General features: G+C 43.6%; 1 protein-coding gene across 1 annotated transcript in view; it reads left to right on the top strand.

Moving 5' to 3' along the window:
* LOC124776885 (transcription factor collier) overlaps positions 1-22,122 on the top strand; it is a 491,431-nt gene that overhangs the window by 363,165 nt on the left and 106,144 nt on the right. Inside the window, exon 7 of the mRNA XM_047252075.1 lies at positions 6,268-6,349. Within this exon, the coding sequence (XP_047108031.1) occupies positions 6,268-6,349 (82 nt within the window). The remainder of the gene's footprint in view (positions 1-6,267; positions 6,350-22,122) is intronic.

Below are 22,122 nucleotides of genomic sequence, written 5' to 3'. Positions count from 1 at the left end.
ATCTCCGGGTGGACACTACTGAGAAGAATGTCGTCTTCGGGAGAAACAAAGTGACATTCTGCGGATCGTAGCGTGAAATGTTAGGTCTCTTAATCAGGCAAGTAGGTTAGAAAAGTTAAAAAGTGAAATGGATAGGTTGAAGTTAAATATAGTGGGAATTACTGAAGTTTGGTGGCAGGCGGAACAGGATTTCTGGTCAGGTGAATACATAGTTATAAATACGAAGTCAGATAGGGGTAATGCAGGAGTAGGTTTAGTAATGAATAAGAAAATAGGAATTTGGGTATGCTACGTTGAACAGCATAGCGAACGCACTATCGTAAACAAGATAGACTAGCTCTGTAGATGATGAAGAGATTGAAGAAATGTATGATCAGATAAAATAAAGTATTCAGATAGTTAAAGGAGACGAAAATTTAATGGTGATGAGGAACTAGAATTCGATGGTAGGAAAAGGAAGGGAAGGAAAAGTAGTAGGTGATGTGGACTGGGCCAAGGGATGAAAGATTGAATTTTACACAGAGTATAATTTAATCATTGGTAACACTTGGTGTAAGGGTCACAGAAGAAGGTTGTGTACGTAGAAGACGTCTGGAGACACAGGAAGGTTTCAGCTTGATTATATAATTGTTAGACAGAGATGTAGGAACCAGATTTTAAATTGTATGAGGTATCCAGGGGAAAATGTGGATTCTGACCACGATTTATTGGTTGTGAACTGTAGATTAAAACTGAAGAAGTTGGAAAAAAGGTAGGAAATTAAGGACATGAGTCCTGAATAAAATGAAAGAATGAGCGGCTGTAGAGTGTTTCAGAGGGACCATTAGGCAACGGTAGACGAGAACGGGGGAAAGGAATACAGTAGAAAACGAATGAGTAGTTTTAAGAGATGAAATACTGAAGGCATCAGAGGACCAAATAGGTAAAAAGACAAGGCTTATTAGAAATCTTTGCATAACACAAGAGATATTGAATTTAATTGATAAAAGGAAAGCTCAGAAAATGCAGCAAATAGAGCAGTCGAAAGGAAACACAAACGTTTAAAAAATGAGGCCGACAGGAAGTGTAAAATTGCTGTTCGGAATGGCTAGAGGACAGATGTAAGGACTTAGAAGCTTGTTTCACTAGGGGAAAGATAGATGCCGCCAACAAGAAAACTAAAGAGACGTTTGGGGAAAAGAGAAGCAGCTGTATGAATATCAAGAGCTCAGGTGGTAAACCAGTCCTAAGCAAAGAAGAAAAAGTCGAAAAGTGGAAGGAGTATATAGAGGATCTCTACAAGGGAGATTAACGTGAAAGCAATATTATGGAAAGGGAAGTGGTGTAGATGGATCTCTACAAGTGAGATTAACTTGAAAGCAATATTATAGAAAGGGAAGTGTAGATGAAGGTGAAATGGGAGATTATGATACTGCGAGAATTTGACAAAGCTCTGAAAGATCTAAGTCGACACAAGGCCACTGGAGTAGACGTTATTTCGTCAGAACTACTACAGCCTTGGGAGAGCCAGCTATGACAAAACTCTTCCACCCGGTATGGAAGATCTGTGAGATAGGTGAAATACCCTCAGACTTCGAGAAGAATGTAGTAATTCCAATTCCAAAGAAGCAGTTGCTGACAGGTGTGAAAATTACCGAACTACCAGTTTAATGAGTAATGGTTGCAAAATACTAACACGAATTCTTTACAGAACAACGGGAAAATTGGTAGAAGCTAACCTCAGGGAATATCAGTTTGGATACCGGAGAAATGTAGGAACACGCGAGGCAATACTGACCCTTAGAAAGCATTGGACAATGTTGACTGGAATACTCTCTTTGAAATTCTGAAGGTTGCAGGAGTAAAAGACTGGGAGCGAAAAGCTATTTATAGCTTAAAAAGAAAGTGAGACACGTTTGTAGTCTATCCCCGATGTTATTCAGTATGCACACTGAATAAGCAGTAAAGGAAACCAAAGAAACATTGGGAATAGGAACTAAAGTTCAGGCAGGAGAAATAAAACCTTGGAGGTTTCCAGATGATACTGTAATTCTGTCAGAGACAGCAAAGGACTTGAAACAGTAGTTGAACAGAATGGAAAGTATCTTGAAAGAAGGATACACGATGAACATCAACAAAAGCAAAAAAAGGATAATGGAATGTAATGGAATTAAATCAGGTGATTCTAAGGGAATTGGATTCAGAAACGAGAGACCTAAAGTAGTAGATGAGTTTTGCTATTTGGGCAGTAAAATAATGGCAAGAAATGTATTTTTGAAGAAGAAATTTAAGTGTCAGTCTTACCACGTATGGAAGTGAAACATGGACAGTAAACAGTTTAGATAAAAAAAAAGAATAGAAGCTTTCGAAATGTGGTGCTAGAGAAGAATGCTGAAGATTAGATGGGTAGATCACGTAACTGTACAATTGTGGAGGACAGTAATTTGTGGCACAGCTTCACCAAAAGAAGGGATCGGTTGATAGGAAGCATTCTGAGACATCAAGGGGTCAGCAGTTTAGTACTGGAGGGAAGTGTGTCGGGTAAAAATCGTAGGGAGGTCAAGAGATGAACATATTAAGCAGGTTCAAAAAGATGTAGGTTGCAATAGTTATTTGGAGATGAAGAGGCTCGCACGGGATAGAATAGCATGGATAGCTGCATCAAACCAATCTTCGGACTGAAGATCACAACAACAACAACAACAACAACAACAATCTCCACGAACAATAACAACTTAGAGCCTTACCCAGACAGTATAGACAAGACTCTGGCTTTTAGCTGCACCAGCAGAAACTCACCACAAACGTCTTCTTAGGGTCAGAGGATAAAGCCCTACAACTCACAGTCAGGCGGAGAAATTCTTCTCTTGGGAGACCAAGAAGAAAGATGGGCGGAGGCTTAGCGTTCAACGTCGACGGCGATTGAAACATCAGACATCAGGTCGGGAGAAGGACAGAGAAGGAAATCGGCCGTGTCCTTATCAAAGGAACGATCACGGCATTTGCCTTGAGCAACGGTAATTTCAACCTTCGCCCTTCTGAATGCTAGATCCGCGTGTTAACCCCTGTGCTACCTCATTCGGTCCAGAAGAAAGACTGCGCTCATCCGTCCTAAGGCCCATTAACGATGTGAACGTGATGGAAAATTAAAAAGATCGTCAGTCGTCAGTATTTTCATTGGTTTTGCTGTCCTCTACCTCTTCTTGTGTTCATCTAGTCATCTCTGTACATCCACAATCGGAATATAACGCCCAATAACTTTTTTCCACTGATATTGCAGGTAGAATGTTGAAATTTCAGGACGATATAGTTTGAAGTTTGCTCTACAGAGGGTATTTTGTTTACATGTGCAGTTCAAGTGAGGGAAGTCTCAACTACAAAATAAGCATTGCGCCCATGTTACTGTCGTCAGCTTGTAAGAGCAGCGATGTGTAGTACGATATTTGTGGCCAAAGGAGATAAACCGAACAAAAGTCACAGGGACATGTGTGGCGTGTTTAGGGACGACTGTATGGACTGTAGCAATGTCTGCAGGTGGCGTGCGTTCCTCCAAGAGGGCAGTGTGAACCGTAGTGATTCGCCACGCTCCGGGTGGCCGGTAACAGCTGCAAACCCACAGAATATCGGAAACACTCAGGTAGCAATTTTGAACGACCGGCGTGTAAAATTGCGATCTTCATAGAAGCAGTTCAACATTTCCTATGGTGCGGTGTACGATACTGTTCACGACGAGTTCAAATTTCATAAAGTCAATGCCCGATGAGTACCTAAGAACCTGACAGAGAACCACGTGGGCCTGCGATTGATGACAGGCTTGGATCACTTACCGCATTACGTCGCAGAAGGGAATGAGTTTCTGAAAGGAATCGTCACTGGTGTGGCGTACCACTACACGCTCGAAACCAAGCTGGCCTCTATAGAGTGGAAATATGCTGTTTCCTCAGTACGAAAAAAATTGAGAGTGACCGGTCTGCTAAGAAAGTGCCCTTCGTGTCATACGCCAGAACATTAATGCTGACGGTGTCAAACTTCTTCATGGCAATGCTCGTACCAATGTTGCTGCTCCTGTTCCTGAGAAAGTCGCCAAATTTGGATGGGAGGTGCTCCATCATCCAGTCCGGACCTTACACCGTCGCACCTTCATCTGTTTTGCCCCATGAAGAAATTCCTGCTCTGCGAACGCTTTGCGACAGATGCGGAAGTGAAATCAGCGATACGGAGATGGCTATACTCCAACCAAAGAGACTTCTACGAACAGGGCATATTGAAACTGGTGCCACACTGGAAGAAATGTGTTGAGAACATTGGTGACTTTATAGAAATGTCAGTGAAAATATAAGTTCATTTGTGATTATTTTTGTTTTGTTACCTGTTAAAAATTTTGCTAATAAAATTATTGTGCGTTACTTTCGGAGGCTCCTTTGTATTTCAATCTTTGGGTAACCCTACAATATTTGTTTCCTACTCCGCCTCCCAGTGCAGGTTAACTACTTGTGAGTGCGTTAGTGCATGTCTGACTACTCAGTCCCTCCCTGTAATAACCACTTTCCATAAATTTCCACTGTTATTTTTTGTAATACCTCTCCACTTAGTAATTTGTCTCAACATTAAATTTTAACAGAATTTTGTAGCACCACACCGAACATCCTTTCACTTTCTTCTCCAGTTTTCCCGTTTCGCTTCGAAACTCCGCTGTGCCCCAGGGGTACATTTCCCGGAAATTATTCCTCTTTCATTGAAGGAAACTGTCTTTACTGCTATCAACCTCTGATTGATATTTTATTTGTAATCGCTACCATGTGTAATCTTGTTTCGTAGATGGAAGAAATCTTTCATTTTATTGACCACTTTTCCGGAGTTTTGTGCTAACGAGCTGCAGGGTTTTCACCTTCGGTTTGTTAATCCATATTATGTTGTGACAGGCTGCGCCAATCATACAACAGTCTCTCCATATCATTTTTACCTTCAGCCAGAAGAGCTGTGTTTCTGTAAAGCATGCCATTGATGCGTCTTCCTCTTGCATTATTAATCACGTTATTAACTTTGCTTGCACGTTTTAGTTATTATATAAAGATATAAGTCGACAACATACTAACTTCAGTGGCACAGGCAGTGCTAGTGTGTCTTCTGGGGAAAGCAAAGAAAAGTCAAACGACACCTAACTTCAAAAGTGAAGGCAGCACCCTTACGTTTTCTAGACACACCAACGAACTCGTAAATGACTTGCATTATGTAAGAGATAGGTAACATTAATTCTTCAAATACAATGGGCTGATGAGAATAGCGGTCGCTGACAACAAATGCAAGCAAAAATTGACGACGATAATGATTCGAAAATAATTCTGCAGAAAAGCTCTTTCTGCTTCAGCCACTCTACAATGATTCTCCCGGTTACAGGAAACTTAACGAAGCAAATTCTAGTGTCACCGATCTGACAATTTTTCTGGCACAGGAGTGGGTAATGTTGCAAAACCTGTGAGACTTAGAGAAATTCCGTCCATAAATTTTGACTAGCAACGGATATGCGTCTGAGGACAGCGTTGCCAACAGACCATCATGCCATTTAAAAAAAAAAACGCCGAGAACCATTACAAACTACTTCGGTAAGATGGTTTATGGCAACATGGCCGTTATCGGGCACCGTCCTGGGAAAGTGAGTTACACGTATAGCTGGGGATGTTTGTCCCCGACGGCATTACAATTCGTAACTGAAAAACAGAATATATTTAATGAAAGATTCTTGTAAATTCATTTGTCATTTTACGTTGGCAAGAATCTGAAATGCTGATTTTGTTGCTTGGGTATGAGATATAAAATTAAAAAAAAAAGAAATGATTACTGTGTGCCGTAATTGTAATGCTGATTATTCTGTCAACCAGCTGTTTATACTGCGACCGCTTACATTTTTGAAATATATTAAGTTTCGCGTAACGCGGATGTAGATGTAAACAATCTTTCTCTTTTTAACTTTAGTGCAAGTTCCCATGTTCTTAGGTTATACTTCCGTACGCCATAACATGCCTAGAACGTTCCTATAAAACTCTATAACGTTACGAACAAGTAAGTCTACACACTGACTACATGATGCATCCTGGAAGTAAGAGTACTCTCATTTACTTGAAAACAAGAAAAAAAATGTTATGCCAGTGCTACCCAACGAATAAGACGTCCGTAGCCTGTAGCAACTGCGCTGAAACTATTTGTATTTTAGCAGTAAGAACAACTGAATGACAGCCTGTTACCGTACATCTGTGTTACAGGTATTAATTTTAGTTTTACATGTTTCAGGTTCTTCCTGAAGTTTTTCCTCAAGTGCAATCAGAACTGCCTGAAGAACGCCGGGAATCCACGGGATATGCGGAGGTTCCAGGTAAGCGCCACAGCTTTTGCTCCTATAAAGAGTTGGTTTAGGAACTACACTATAGAACTAAGAAATAAGAATCTGTTTCATTTTTCTCCACAGAAATGAGGTACCGAATGTATTCAGCGTTACAACTATTGCCGCCTTACATGCAGATAAAATCAGTGATTAAGTATACGGTACTAGCATCAGACGTATGTTTGTGTGACTGACAGATGAGGATTATAAAGATAAACAGCTGGCCAGCTGCCTCTTTAATTCTGTTTTTCGCAGACCAGTACTGGCTGTCAATCGACTTAAAAGGAATACAGCACAATACCTGAAGACTGCTACAAAATCGTTTTACTCAGACGACCCTTCGGGTGTTTACTAGGAAAACAAACTTTCCATATCATTTGTACTGAGGCTATAAAATTCAAAGCATTTTTGCTAACCAAGAGCTTAAGCATTACATAGTTGTACGTCAAAAACTGGTGAATAACGACAAAGTAACCTTAGTCATTAATGGTATCTGTGTGAAGAAACGAAGTTACGACGACACATCATATTTCTTTCTGTTGTGCTGTATACCATCCTTGTAGTTCAATAAATGTAAAGCTTATGACCAACACCATATGGGAATAACAGCCACCGGCTCTTGATGAAAAATGAGCTTTTGTGATACTGAAGCAGCAAATATACATTTGTAATGAGATATGAAAGTCTCATTAGCAGAAATTTTAATACATGCAATAATAGCCGTATGCCTCCAGTAAAGTGTTTCAGCACTGAGCCTAGTAGTGATTTGCTGGGCGCTGCGCGAGACGCGGAGAAATGAATTCGACTTTTGGTACTCCCTGTACGTCGTGGAACCTGCAGGGGTTGGATAAGACAAAATGAACGTTCATAAAGTATGATGTTCCTTCACCTTTGCCAACTATAGGAGGCAAGTTACTCCTAATGCTCAATGGGATATTCTACGATTTATGGCATTTATAGTTATAAAATATATTTTTTGTGAAAGCCAAGCTCAAGATCTTTATTCCACTTATTAGCATCTACAGAGTCGTGCTGTCATCTTCAGATTGGCATTACACTTTGCGTACGTGTCCACATACATGCATCGTCGACATTTTGAAACAAAGTGGTTTTTAATGTATTTACACTTTTTTCTCAAAAAGTCGACGACGTAATGCCAATCTGAAGATGACAGCACAATTCTGTCGAAACTAAGTAATTGGAATAAAGGTCTCAAAATCAAGCGATCTTGGCTTTCACAATAAATATATGTATAAACAGAGATCTCCCCAACAAGGCATGTATAAGTTATATTGTTATAAAATACTTTTGCTACATCCATTACTGGGTTCGAGTACATTCGCATCCTCTTCTTCATCAAGCAAGTCCTGCAGATCTGCAGCACTACGAAAGAAAATTGCTTTCATACGCTAGAAATAATACCTGAGCGATTAACTGGATATGATCGCGTTCCTTCTTCCCCCTTTTCTACTTTCCTTTCCTTTGCATTGGATGATGGTATAGATTGCGTTTTTCCCTGTGTCCTCATCATAGAAGCCCGTTCTTCTGTAGGTAACACTTGTGAAAACATGTCTGCCAGAATAGTCAGACCACGAGTTTCCTTGGTCAGTAGCCAAGTGTTGTGTTCGTTGCATCTTTATGGCTTAGCATTCGTCCAATTTACTCGATATTTATACCGGACAGCTCTATCGAGCAGTACACAGAATTCTGCATTTACTTTAGTAGTAGTAGTTGTTGTTGTTGTATGTTGCTGCGGTGGACTGACGGGTAGAGCATTGCACTCCAGCGCTGAAGGTCCCTGGTTCAGTCCGGATAGTGGCGGGACCTTTCCCTCGTTCCAGTTCCTCCACGACGGCCCCATGTCTACTCAACCTGCAATCTGCTATGAGATGTACGGTTATCTTCCCCATGGGTAAAAAGCGAATGGGACGAAGGGCTCGCCACCCTCCCCCAGCTAGTGCCACTGCAAAGAAATGCTGAGCTCTACCTGCAGTCTGGCGAACAGCTTGGCCAGAGGCCTGCGCTACATACTTTGCCTTTACTTTACATTTTGGCAGTAGTAGTAGTAGTAGCAGTAGTAGCGGCAGCAGCAGCAGTAGTCTCCTTATTACACGTAAAAATCCTCTTTAATGCCCGTATCACCCCGTCGTTAAGTTATTTTCTTAGAGAATCACGTTTAGACGAGAAAGTTTCTCCTTGAACTATGTATGCTTTAATAGCATTAGACACAATTGCCATAAAACCTTCTAATGGATTTATTACTGTTGTCACGGGTGGACAAACTAAACATGTACCTATAATTTTCCCTCGTTGCGTTTGTAAGGACCAAAGTGACACTAAATTATCACAATGATTACAGATTGGTGCCCCTCAACGTGTCCGGTGATCATAGATACTCGGAGAAGCAAATGAGGAGATCAACACATTGTAGGTGAATCAGTCTGGAATTGAGTCTTTTGCACCAAGGAGTGGGATGTTCAGAATATAGTAGTGAAAGTTATGCAAAACATAGACTGAAATGTCGAAAGTCATGGGATACCTCCTAATATCGTGCCGAACCTCCTATTGAGCGGCGTAGCGCAGCAACTCGACGTGGCATACACTCAACAAGTCGTTGGAAGTTCCCTGCCGAAATACTGAATCATGCTGGCTCTATAGCCGTCCATAACTCCAAAAAAATTGCCGGTGCAGGATTTCGTGCACGAAACACTCGACGGGATTGTTATCGGGTGGTCTGGGTGACCCAACTACACGCTGGAAATGTCCAAAATGTTCTTCAAACCAATCGCGAACAGTTGTGGCCCCGTGACATGGCGCACTGTCATCGATAAAAAATCCATCGTTGTTTGGGAACATGACCTCCATGAATGGCTGCAAATGAAGTCGCCGAACATCCAGAAGACATTGTCCATTGCAAGTAAACACAGTCCACACCATTATGGAACCACCACCATCTTGCACACTGCCTTGTTGAGAACTTGGGTCCGTGGCATCATGGGTCTTTTTTTTTTTTTTTTTTTTTTTTGTCATCAGTCTACTGACTGGTTTGATGCGGCCCGCCACGAATTCCTTTCCTGTGCTAACCTCTTCATCTCAGAGTAGCACTGGCAACCTACGTCCTCAATTATTTGCTTGACATATTCCAATCTCTGTCTTCCTCTACAGTTTTTGCTCTCTACAGCCCCCTCTAGTACCATGGAAGTCATTCCCTCATGACTTAGCAGATGTCCTATCACCCTGTCCCTTCTCCTTATCAGTGTTTTCCACATATTCCATTCCTCTCCGATTCTGCATAGAACCTCCTCATTCCTTACCTTATCAGTCCACCTAATTTTCAACATATAGCACCACATCACAAATGCTTCGATTCTCTTCTGTTCCGGTTTTCCCACAGTCCATGTTTCACAACCATACAATGCTGTACTCCAGACGTACATCCTCAGAAATTTCTTCCTCAAATTAAGGCCGGTATTTGATATTAGTAGACTTCTCTTGGCCAGAAATGCCTTTTTTGCCATAGCGAGTCTGCTTTTGATGTCCTCCTTGCTCCGTCCGTCATTGGTTGTTTTACTGCCTAGGTAGCAGAATTCCTTAACTTCATTGACTTCGTGACCATCAATCCTGATGTTAAGTTTCTCGCTGTTCTCATTTCTACTACTTCTCATTACCTTCGTCTTCCTCCGATTTACTCTCAAATCATACTGTGTACTCATTACACTGTTCATATCGTTCAGCAGATCATTTAATTCTTCTTCACTTACACTCAGGATAGCAATGTCATCAGCGAATCGTATCACTGATATCCTTTCACCTTGTATTTTAATTCCACTCCTGAACCTTTCTTTTATTTCCATCATTGCTTCCTCGATGTACAGATTGAAGAGTAGGGACGAAAGGCTACAGCCTTGTCTTACACCCTTCTTAATACGAGCACTTCGTTCTTGATCGTCCACTCTTATTATTCCCTCTTGGTTGTTGTACATATTGTATATGACCCGTCTCTCCCTCTAGCTTACCCCTACTTTTTTCAGAATCTCGAACAGCTTGCACCATTTTATATTGTCGAACGCTTTTTCCAGGTCGACAAATCCTATGAAAGTGTCTTGATTTTTCTTTAGCCTTGCTTCCATTATTAGCCGTAACGTCAGAATTGCCTCTCTCGTCCCTTTACTTTTCCTAAAGCCAAACTGATCGTCACCTAGCGCATTCTCAATTTTCTTTTCCATTCTTCCGTATATTATTCTTGTAAGCAGCTTCGATGCATGAGCTGTTAAGCTGATTGTGCGATAATTCTCGCACTTGTCAGTTCTTGCCGTCTTCGGAATTGTGTGGATGATGCTTTTCCGAAAGTCAGATGGTATGTCGCCAGACTCATATATTCTACACACCAACGTGAATACTCGTTTTGTTGCCACTTACTTCCCCCAGTGATTTTAGAAATTCTGATGGAATGTTATCTATCCCTTCTGCCTTATTTGACCGTAAGTCCTCCAAAGCTCACTTAAATTCCGATTCTAATACTGGATCCCCTATCTCTTCTAAATCGACTGCTGTTTCTTCTTCTATCACATCAGACAAATCTTCACCCTCATAGAGGCTTTCAATGTATTCTTTCCACCTATCTGCTCTCTCCTCTGCATTTAACAGTGGAATTCCCGTTGCACTCTTAATGTTACCACCGTTGCTTTTAATGTCACCAAAGGTTATTTTGACTTTCCTGTATGCTGAGTCTGTCCTTCCGATAATCATATCCTTTTCGATGTCTTCACATTTTTCCTGCAGCCATTTCATCTTAGTTTCCCTTCACTTCCTATTTATTTCATTCCTCAGCGACTTGTATTTCTGTATTCCTAATTTTCCCGGAATGTGTTTGTACTTCCTCCTTTCATCAATCAACTGAAGTATTTCTTCTGTTACCCATGGTTTCTTCGCAGCTACCTTCTGTGTACCTATGTTTTCCTTCCCAACTTCTGTGATGGCCCTTTTTGGAGATGTCCATTCCTCTTTAACTGTACTGCCTACTGCGCTATTCCTTATTGCTGTATCTATAGCGTTAGAGAACTTCAAACGTATCTCGTCATTCCTTAGCACTTCCGTATCCCACTTCTTTGTGTATTGATTCTTCCTGACTAATGTGTTGAACTTCAGCCTACTCTTCATCACTACTATATTGTGATCTGAGTCTATATCTGCTCCTGGGTACGCCTTACAGTCCAGTATCTCATTTCGGATTCTCTGTCTGACCATGATGTAATCTAATTGAAATCTTCCCGTATCTCCCGGCCTTTTCCAAGTATACTTCCTCCTCTTGTGATTCTTGAACAGGGTATTCGCTATTACTAGCTGAAACTTGTTACAGAACTCAATTAGTCTTTCTGCTCTTTCATTCCTTGTCCCAAGCCCATATTCTCCTGTAACCTTTTCTTCTACTCCTTCCCCTACAACTGCATTCCAGTCGCCCATGACTATTAGATTTTCATCCCCCTTTACATACTGCATTACCCTTTCAATATCCTCATACACTTTCTCTGTCTGTTCATCTTCAGCTTGCGACGTCGGCATGTATACCTGAACTATCGTTGTCGGTCTTGGTCTGCTGTCGATTCTGATTAGAACAACCCGGTCACTGAACTGTTCACAGTAACACACCCTCTGCCCTACCTTCCTATTCATAACGAATCCTACACCTGTTATACCAGTTTCTGCTGCTGTTGATATTACCCGATACTCATCTGACCAGAAATCCTTGTCTTCCTTCCACTTCAGTTCACTGACCCTTAGTATATCTAGATTGAGCCTTTGCATTTCCCTTTTCAGATTTTCTAGTTTCCCTACCACGTTCAAGCTTCTGACATTCCACGCTCCCAGTCGCAGAACGTTATCCTTTCGTTGATTATTCAATCTTTTTCTCATGGTAACCTCCCCCTTGGCAGTCCCCTCCCGGAGATCCGAATGGGGGACTATTCCCGAATCTTTTGCCATGGAGAGATCATCATGACACTTCTTCAATTACAGGCCACATGTCCTGTGGATACACGTTACGTGTCTTTAATGCAGTGGTTTCCATTGCCTTCTGCATCCTCATGTCGTTGATCATTGCTGATTCTTCCGCCTTTAGGGGCAATTTCCCACCCCTAGGACAAGAGAGTGCCCTGAACCTCTATCTGCTCCTCCGCCCTCTTTGACAAGGCCGTTGGCAGAATGAGGCTGACTTCTTATGCCGGAAGTCTTCGGCCACCAATGCTGATTATTTATCAAAATTTAGGCAGTGGCGGGGATCGAACCCGGGACCGAAGACGTTTTGATTATGAATCAAAGGCGCCACATTCAAACCTTACCATAGCCTCTTACGAAGCCGGCCGCGGTGGCCGAGCCGTTCTAGGCGCTTCAGTCCGGAACCGCGCAACTGCTACGGTCGCAGGTTGGAATTCTGCCTCGGGCATGGATGTGTGTGACGTCCTTAGGTTAGTTAGGTTTAAGTAGTTCTAAGTTCTAGGGGACTGATGACCTCAGATGTTAAGTCCCATAGTGCTCAGACCCATTTAAACCTCTTACGAACTGAAATCGGGCCTCATTTGACGAGGCCAGGTTTTCAAGTCGTCTAGGGTCCAATAAATACGATCACGTTCCCAGGAGAGGCGCTGCAGGCGGTGTGGTGCTGGTAGCAAAGGCACTCCTGTCAGTCGTCTGCTGCCACAGCGCATTAACGCCACATTTGGCCGCCCTGCCCAAACGGATAAGCTCGTCGTACGCGCCAGGTTTATTTCTGCGGTTATTTCACGGAGTGTTGCTTGTCTGTCAGCACTGACAATCTCTACAGAACGCCGCTGCTCTCGATCCTTAAGTGAAGGCCGCCGGCTACTGCGTCACCCCGGTGAGAGGTAATGCCTGAAATTTGGCAGTCTTGGCACAGTCTTGACTTCGTGGATTTCGGAATTTTGAATTCCCTAGTGATTTCCATGCGTCTAGCTCCAACTTTCATCCAGCGTTCAAAGTCTCTTAATTTCCATCGAGCGGCCACATATCGGAAAACTTTTCACAGGAATCGCCTGAGTACAAATGACTGCTCCGCCACTGCACTACACTTTATACCTCGTGCAAGCGATACTGCCGCTATCTGTGTATGTGCATATCGGTGTCCCATAACTTTTGTCATCTCAGTGTATGCAAACGGTTGGAGTGGGTCGAGCAGCCGCCCGTAAAGCCGCCGTGGCTGCGGGGCGGCACCTCCACGGTGCTGCCGGCCCGGCTTGGAGCGCGCCGCTCGTTACGGGCGCGGCCGCTAATCGAGTTGCCGCGTGACACGTGATCCGAGATCTCCCCCGCAGCTCTCAATAAAGAAGTCTCGCAGAGCGCCGGTGTTGATGAACCCCTGGAGACGGCGGCGAAGGCGGGGCGCCCGCCGCTGCCTGCGCCGTTATGTTAACGAGGGCGCCGCCTGATAGCGGTATCGGCGTCGTATAAACAAAACCCTCCGCGATAAGGCCGGCCCGGGCCGCCGCGTCTCGCTTCCTTCAAACTGCGCCCGCCGCCCGCAACTTCCTTTCTCCTCGCCTCGCCTTTTTTTCCCTTTTTTTGCCAGCCTCCTCAAAATGAGGTGGGGAGATAGCGAACTACCGGGGTGGCGGCGGAAGGCGATGGCTGCTTCTGCAGCAGCGAGTGGAAAAAGAGGAAGTGGAGTTAAGAAAAAGGGGGAAGAAATTAAGAGCAGTTCCGTAAAAATAAATTGTCTCCCGGCTGCGGAGCATGTTGCTTTAATAGCGTCTCAGGGGCGCTGCAATTAGCCGGCCTGTGAAATTAGTCGCCGCCGCCGCCGCCGCCGCCGCCGCCGCCGCCTCCTCGGCCGACTCGCCCGCCGACTGGCTGCTACTGTCTGCCGCCGCCGCTTCTGATTAAAATCGGCGACCGGCTCGCACGCGCCGTACTTCCGCTCCACTATGCTCCGTGACATTCATTCCCACCACGCCTCATCTCCGTGCGAACTGTTAAAGAAATTGTGAACGCAGTTAGCAAAGAGAGTATCACTTTCCATTACTATACGCGAGGAATTTAATTCGACGCTTTGTAACCGACGTTTCTCTGTCAGAAACGCTGTCGTTCTCGTTTTCACTTTCTTAGTTTTGACGTGAAAACTTATGTTCGTTCGTTGAATTTTCTAGTGTGACAAAATATCATCAGATTTAAATCGCTAATAACTAAGAGATTAAAACGTGTAAACAATCGTTCAGGCAACAACTGACAGATACCTGTTTATCGCACAGTATTTGGTTTGTCTATGAAGGCATCGTACCAGTGCAGAAATGGTTCAAATGTCTCTAACCACTATGGGACTTAACATCTGAGGTCATCAGTCCCCTACACTTAGAACTACTTAAACCTAACTAGCCTAAGGGCACCACACCCATCCATGCCCGAGGCAGGATTCCAACCTTGACTGTAGCAGCAGCAAGGTTCCGGACTGAAGCGCCTAGAACCGCTCGGTCACAGTGGCTGGCCCTGTGCAGAAGCATGCGCGAGATTGTTACGAATTAGCTTTGTATAAAGCTATAAACTGGTGTAGCGTGGAACCGCGTTTGATAGGTCGTATCACGGTGAAGAGGTTGCGGAGAAACACTAAGACAATAATAATCATCGCTGGAATGTAGGTGAAATTCTATATTAAATTGAAAATTACAAACTAATGAAAGACGTCGTCCGATATGAATCGTAAATATGCTCAGAATTATAGAAAACGCAAGTGAGAAGAGAGCTCGCGTCGAAACGAATACAAAAAGCCTAATAAGTCCATCCCGAGTGAATGCGAGAGATACGGCAGTGTCCAAAAGGACACGAGAAAACCACGCAAAGGGATTACGGTGTCGGCCCATTAGGCATGCAGCGGACAGCGACAGTCAAAACTTCTGTGTGATCATTGTATTAAGAGATTGATAAATTATATAATGTAAAACACTTCCTTTGTTATTATTCCGGCTTTTTTACGACATATCTGCGGAGAGGACCCGATCTGTGTACACATAAATTTTCTTTCTATTCCGTTCTTCTCTTTAAAATCCACTCTCTCTAACTATAGCGGATGGATTGGGGTTATACCGGCCGCAAGAGAAAATCATTTCAGTCGAATCGTCGAATGGTACATGGGACATGATCCAAGTTCCTTCCATCCCTAAAAACCTAGGGCATTTCATTGATCTACTTGTCACTCAGAAGCTAAAGTGCAAACTTTCTTCCATCGTCCGATTGGTAAAATTGAAAACTGAAAGTTAACATCGGTTGGCCTCCAGTTGCAGCACCGGTTGATTTAACAGCACTATATTTAGCCAGCTTGACGATCCATGTGTTGAATACATTATAGCAACATTTAATGCTCCGAAGATAATCATTATACAGCCGAATCCAACAAAAGTGGGGGAATGTTTGTTAATTATGTTGGCAAATGCATATATTTGAAAATTAAATTTGATGAAAATTATTTTAGAGTAGCAAATACTCATCAATCGAATATCACAATCACTCTTCCAGTCACACATTGCTTCCCCGGCAGGTCTCGTACTGCACACTCCAGACAATGTGCAGGGAGTTAACGAATTGGTGACTGCTGACAGACGCATCACAGTCAACAAATTGTCACGCTACGTTGAGATAGGAAGTGTTTGCAGAATACTGAAAGTATTGGCGTTAAAAAAGGTTTGTGCCAGTTGGTTTCCCAGGATGTTGACAGTGGCTAACAAAGAAACAAGAAAAACGTTATGCAGCGAACTTTTGGAACAGTACGAGAATGGTGGAGATGAATTTCTTGGAAGAATTGTGATAGGTGATGAAACATGGCTACATCATTTTTCACCAGAGACGAAGAGGCGTTCAATGGAGTGGCATTATGCAAATTCACCCAAGGAAAATAAGTTCAAAATCACACCTTCTGCTGGAAAAGTTATGGCTACGGTGTTTTTCGATTGCGAAGGGCTTTTGCTTGTGGACATCATGCCAAGTGGAACCACCATAAATTCTTATGCGTATGTGACGACACTGAAGAAATTTCGAGCTCGACTGAGTCGTGTTCGACCAAATCGGCAAAAGCAGGATGTTTTGCTGTTGCACGACAATGCACGGCCACATGTCAGCCAAAAAACCGTGGGAGCGATCACGAAACTCGGATGGACATCACTGAAACACCCGCCTTACAGTCCTCACCTAGCTCCATGTGACTATCATCTCTTTGGGAAACTGAAAGACTCTCTTCGTGAAACAACGTTTGAAGATGATGACTCCCTTGTGCATGCTGCCAAACAGTGGCTCCAACAGATTGGTCCAGAATTTTACCGTGCGGGTATATAGGCGCTGGTTCCAAGATGGCGTAAGGCAGTTGAGGGGGATGGAAATTATGTGGAGAAATGAAAATATTGATTCTAAAGGATGTATCCACACACTGTAAAACAGTCAAACATGTAGAATAGAAGATGGATTTGAAAAAAAAAATAGTGTGCATTTCTTTTGGAGTGACCCTCGTATTTCGCATATTTATGTAAAGGAGGCTTTATCCAGGTTGTAGCGGCATCATTATAACGTCTTGTAATGTAATGCTTTAGGTTCAGTTTGTAACTTTATCGTTATTTGTTCCAGTATTATTTACGCATTCACAATTTTTCTATTGATTTCTTCTTAGTATGGTAGCTTTGGTGTTTTATATTCCACCATGAGCATGAGATGTGGACGACAACAGTAAAAAAACGGAACGGAAAGACGTATTTTTTTGGGTCAGTTTTGTGTGGAACTAGTTCTTATGTGAGGAGCAGACAGCCGTGTCGGTTTCATCAGCCAGTGGTGATGGGGTACGGGGAGACGGCGGCCAAGGTGTGGTCGAGCGGGCGCCGGGGGAGGTCGTGACATACGCGGCGGTCTCTTTTTTCAGTTAACAAGCGGCCATCAGTCAGACGTCAGGCGAGGAGCGCCGCGGCCGTAAGCAGCCGGCTGACCTTGGGAGCGGCCGCGGCCAGATGGATGGCGTCATTAGCGGCCGCCCTTCGGCCGGACATTTGCAAATTGACGAGCTCTTCCGCCCGCGCAGTAAGCATTTTTTAAAAATTAAAATTGACACCGCTACGGGAGCCGTGAAAGATCGTCCGGTCGGGGGCAGCGGTGACGGTGCCGGGGATTCGTGTTGCCCCGAAACTCGGCTTTCAGCGTGACTTCAGTCCCCCCCCCCCCCCTCCCTCCCCTCACCGACCAAGCCCTGTCGACATACGGATAGGCTCCGGCACCACACCTAGGTGACATGATGTTCTGATCCGTCGTTCCTTACGATCTCTTAAGCAGTGACCAGGAACGAATGATAGCGTTATCTTCGCTTAACCCAATGTTTCTTTGATTTGATAAATAATTCAGCTGGTCTTATAAAACTCTTTTATTTATGCTGGTGATCGCCAGCACTTATAGGTGTTCAGTCACTTCAATTATTGTCTCGGATTTTTCATTACAAATATTTTTGTACATTGTTCGGCGGTAATTCATTGTGGCCTATGTGCCAAGTACGACAGTCGCCTCAGCAGAAATTCTATATTTTCTGGAACAGTCGGCGTGTAAAGAAGGAATTGTGTGTTGACAATTGGTTACCGCCGACGAGCGTCGGCAACTACGAACTCCGTCTGTCACCTCCGTGCAGCCTGGCAGAACTTGTTTCCTTCCTTATTCCTTTGCCGGAAATGACAAATTACATTTATAACGTGATCGTTTCTCAGTCGCGCTATGAGCGGCAGGCTGCTTTGCAACTGAATCTGGGCGCACCCAATTGCACACCTCATAATTAATAAATTTTCTTTTTGATACTTGGATAACTAAATCTTATGATTTAACACTTCTAAAAATATACCTTGACCGCACTCACATCTGAGCACAAACACTCCTAAAAATGTAAGTGTACTCAGATTTTTACGTCTTAGTTCTTATGGTACATGCATTACAAATATAATATTTTTGTTGTAAGGAATATAAGACGTACACTAAAGATTCACAAGGAAAAGAACATCTGAATCGCAGAACGCTGTGACGAAACTATCAATATTCATTGCCAAAGTTCAAACGGAATATCATCTGAGTTAGATGCTGACTGAAAAATGCAACCAAAAGCCTCAACCACAAATTTAAATGCTTCAAGAAGCTGTGCTGAAATAACGTAGTATAGATCTTGGAAAATCACTGTTCCACTTCATCTCATTCACCAGTACACGCAGGCATTAGTGGATACATAATGAAATCTGAGTCACTTCATAGCAGCCACATCAAGACAACAAGAGGTACGTTTGTGTGAGCTGAGAATAATATTTCACTCAACCGCTGACCGGCTGGTGCGAGGCACTGGGTCACAAGTCGAGATGAAATCTCCATTGGATACCACTATGACACCTCGGGTCGCAAGCACTGCACCATCTTTACTACAGGCCCAACCTATCAACCTATTACTCATGACTTACGTCTGTCACTTCGCACCGCAGAGTACCTAGACAGTCCACGAAAATCCTCCTGCTCATTTCCGTTCTTAAGAGTTCATTTTCTATTTCTCCAAACTGATGGCACTTCTTCAGTAACACACATCTTTTTCATTATAACAATACCATAGGTAATGCTGTGCGTGCCGGCCGCGGTGGCCGAGCGGTTCTAGGCGCCACAGTCTGGAACCGCGCGACCGCTACGGTCACAGGTTCGAATCCTGCCTCGGGCATGAATGTGTGTGATGTCCATAGGTTAGTTAGGTTTAAGTAGTTCTAAGTTCTAGGGGACTGACCTCAGAAGTTAAGTCCCATAGTGCTCATATACTTTTAAAATATGTTGCTATATTTCGATTTTATTTTTTGAGCTTTAACCTGCTAAGCCCATAGGAAATGCATTGTAACCCTCGCATCTATAGAATGTCTTCCTTCGTCGTATTGTTGAAAAATATAGTTTGCTTTAATTAATTTCCTTTCATTCACCTTGATTCCTTGGATTTCAATACTTCGCTTTCCTTCATGATTATGAATTCAGATACTCTTTTCTCCAGAGTGGTTTCAAATTCCATATCCAACATTAAAAACGGCTGTTTTCATGCGAAAGTTGTTTTTCCGGAAGTCTGCTTAGCATGTTTTGCATGTACTTCTGTGTAGTACAACTTATCATGCCGAAGGACAAAGACTTCCCCTACATTTTTTTGACTATACAAGTGTAAGCAGTGACTGTTTTCAGCGTCACACAGTGGTGAGTGGGAAGTCGAGATGAACAACTGCGGTCTGTCAAGCCGGAAAACAGCATGAAATTGGCCTGTAAGAGCCACCTAAACTATTCCAACACTGTATTCGCGCCGCGAGAGGTTGTCAGTATCTTCTCGCTCTCTGATGCCACAGGCTTGGTTAGCTGTTTCCTTAACATTATTAATTTAAAGTTTCGCATGAGAGTAATAAAAGGGAAGAAGGCTTTTGTAAACAGTATGCAAAAACTAATTACGTTTACCATTCGATAGAAACATGACGCTAACAAGCACAGTAGCTTCGCAGTGAAAATGTCACATAGACATTGGATTTAATTATTTTTATGCTGTCAGAATTATCAATACTTTGAAGTAAAATTTACACAGACAACACTTTCATATTTTGTAAGTGTAATGGACGATTTTAGCCAAAAGTTCGCGCGCGCACACGTTCTGTAGCTTAGGTGGGTTTTCTAAGTCAATTTGAGGCTTCTTCCCGACTTAACAGCCCACAAGTGTCCTATTATCAATCTGTTCGTCTTGACGTCACCTACACCACTGTCATACATTGTAAACAATAATCGTTTACATCTTATATGTGTAAATATGAAGGGTGTCTCTCCTAAGAGTCGTCAGCCGCATTTTCTCTGGTGTTTCGGCAGATAATGCAATTTTGTTTTTGAAACGTTAAATCGAATCGAGCCAAAGAAATGCTGCTCATCACATCTTTCATACCACCAACAGCGTCGATTCGTTTCGTATTACAAACAAAACGAATTTTAAAGTGGGATTTTACGTACCCATTCGACAGAGCGGTCCAAAATTAGTCTAGTGTGTCATTCATTTTACCGATATGTATTACCAGGAACTGTAAAACACGAGCAATAACGAGTACTCCAGCAGCCACAGCACCGCCCTGCCCCCCCGACTGCTGCCGCCATGCAGCTCGGTCGCTGCTGGAGTACTCGCTATTGCTCGTGATTTAAAGTTCCTGGTAATACATATCGGTAAAACGAATGACACACTAGACTAGTCTGGGAGCGATCTAGCGAATGGGCATGTAGAATTCCGATTCAAAAATCATTTTGTTTGTAATGTGTAACAAACCTACGCTTTTCGTCGACGTTGGACGTCTCTTGAAAAGCATGATGAGCAGAATGTGTTTGGGCTGACACAAGCCACACGTTGCTAAAACGAAATTGCAAATATCTGCCAAAACACCAAAGAAAATGCGCCCGACGACCCTTATGAGAGACACCGTGTGTAGACAGATAGGTTGAATAAATCTGGCCCGGCTACTGGTTGCCGGAAACAGTCAAAACCAGGCTGTCAGAATACGACCACATTTTTTTTTCTTTTTTCTTCAGAACGAGTTTCGAGTCAGTACAGAAATGTCAGAAGTGAGCATCATTCAACCAGCGTATCAACAGTAGATTGCAGATTACAGGAATCCATTGACAAGGCGAACAGAAAAGTTTGCTTCACTTATTTTGGCAGTGAATTGTCTGGTTGCTAGGGACGACGAACAGCTTACCAGAGCGACGCTGTTGCATGTGTAGACTGGAACACTGAACTGCCCGGCCCCAGCGGCGGCAGTGCGCTTCCGCCACGCGCTCGACTGTGCCACGCAGTAGCGTCCGCCGCCGCCGCCGCCACTGCTCGGGTAAAAACGCGCGGCCAGATGAGATGATCGGCGCTAGGCGGCGCGTAGATTTATGACAGCGCCAAGACAGCGGCCGCCTGATTGATGGTGGTTTTTGGGCGCGCTAATTACGCCGGCCACTGTGCGGGCACGGCCGCGCTGACTGATGAACCGCTGCCCGCTGCCCGCTTCCTGTGGCGGCCAACTGCCGCTGCCGCTCAAGCTGCTGACAGGTCTGCGGATTCCCAACCACTGCATCCGGTCTTCTTCCCGTCACTCCAAGTGTTCTTCTCAGATGGTAGTAAATGCAAGTAAGGGGTACAGATATTCGACGCTGTCACTGAAGTCGTAAGCAGCAGCAGTCCGCCATCCAGCAAGCTCATTGTAGCGCACCATCCCTACGCGTTGTTAACATAGCAGGCTTATTCTACCCATTCTGCAGACATTACTTCACCATCATCTGAACGGTCATACCCACAAAATTATGCACCCCCCCCCCCCCCACCTTCCTCTAGATTTCCGTCACACGCTCCTATCAACACACAAAGAAGACTGACAGTTTCGATAGTTGCTACTTTTTTTTCAACTATCAATTAACCATCTTCTCCAACCTACCAAATATACACTACTGGCCATTAAAATTGCTACACCAAGACGCGAAATTTAACCGACAGGAAGAAAATGCTGTGATATGCAAATGATTAGCTCTTCAGAGCGTTCACACAAGGTTGGCGCCGGTGGCGACACCTGCAACGTGCTGACATGAGGAAAGTTTCCAACCGATTTCTCATACACAACAGCAGTTGACCGGCTTTGCCTGGTGAAACGTCGTTGTGATGCGTCGTGTAAGGAGCAGAAATGCCTACCATCACGTTTCCCTCTTTGATAAATGTCGGATTGTAGCCTATC

The sequence above is a fragment of the Schistocerca piceifrons genome, chromosome 1 (genome assembly GCF_021461385.2).
Source record: "Schistocerca piceifrons isolate TAMUIC-IGC-003096 chromosome 1, iqSchPice1.1, whole genome shotgun sequence".
NCBI lineage: Eukaryota > Metazoa > Arthropoda > Insecta > Orthoptera > Acrididae > Schistocerca > Schistocerca piceifrons.
The sequence above is the reverse complement of the archived record's forward strand: the minus strand, read 5'-3'. Positions and strand labels throughout refer to the sequence as shown.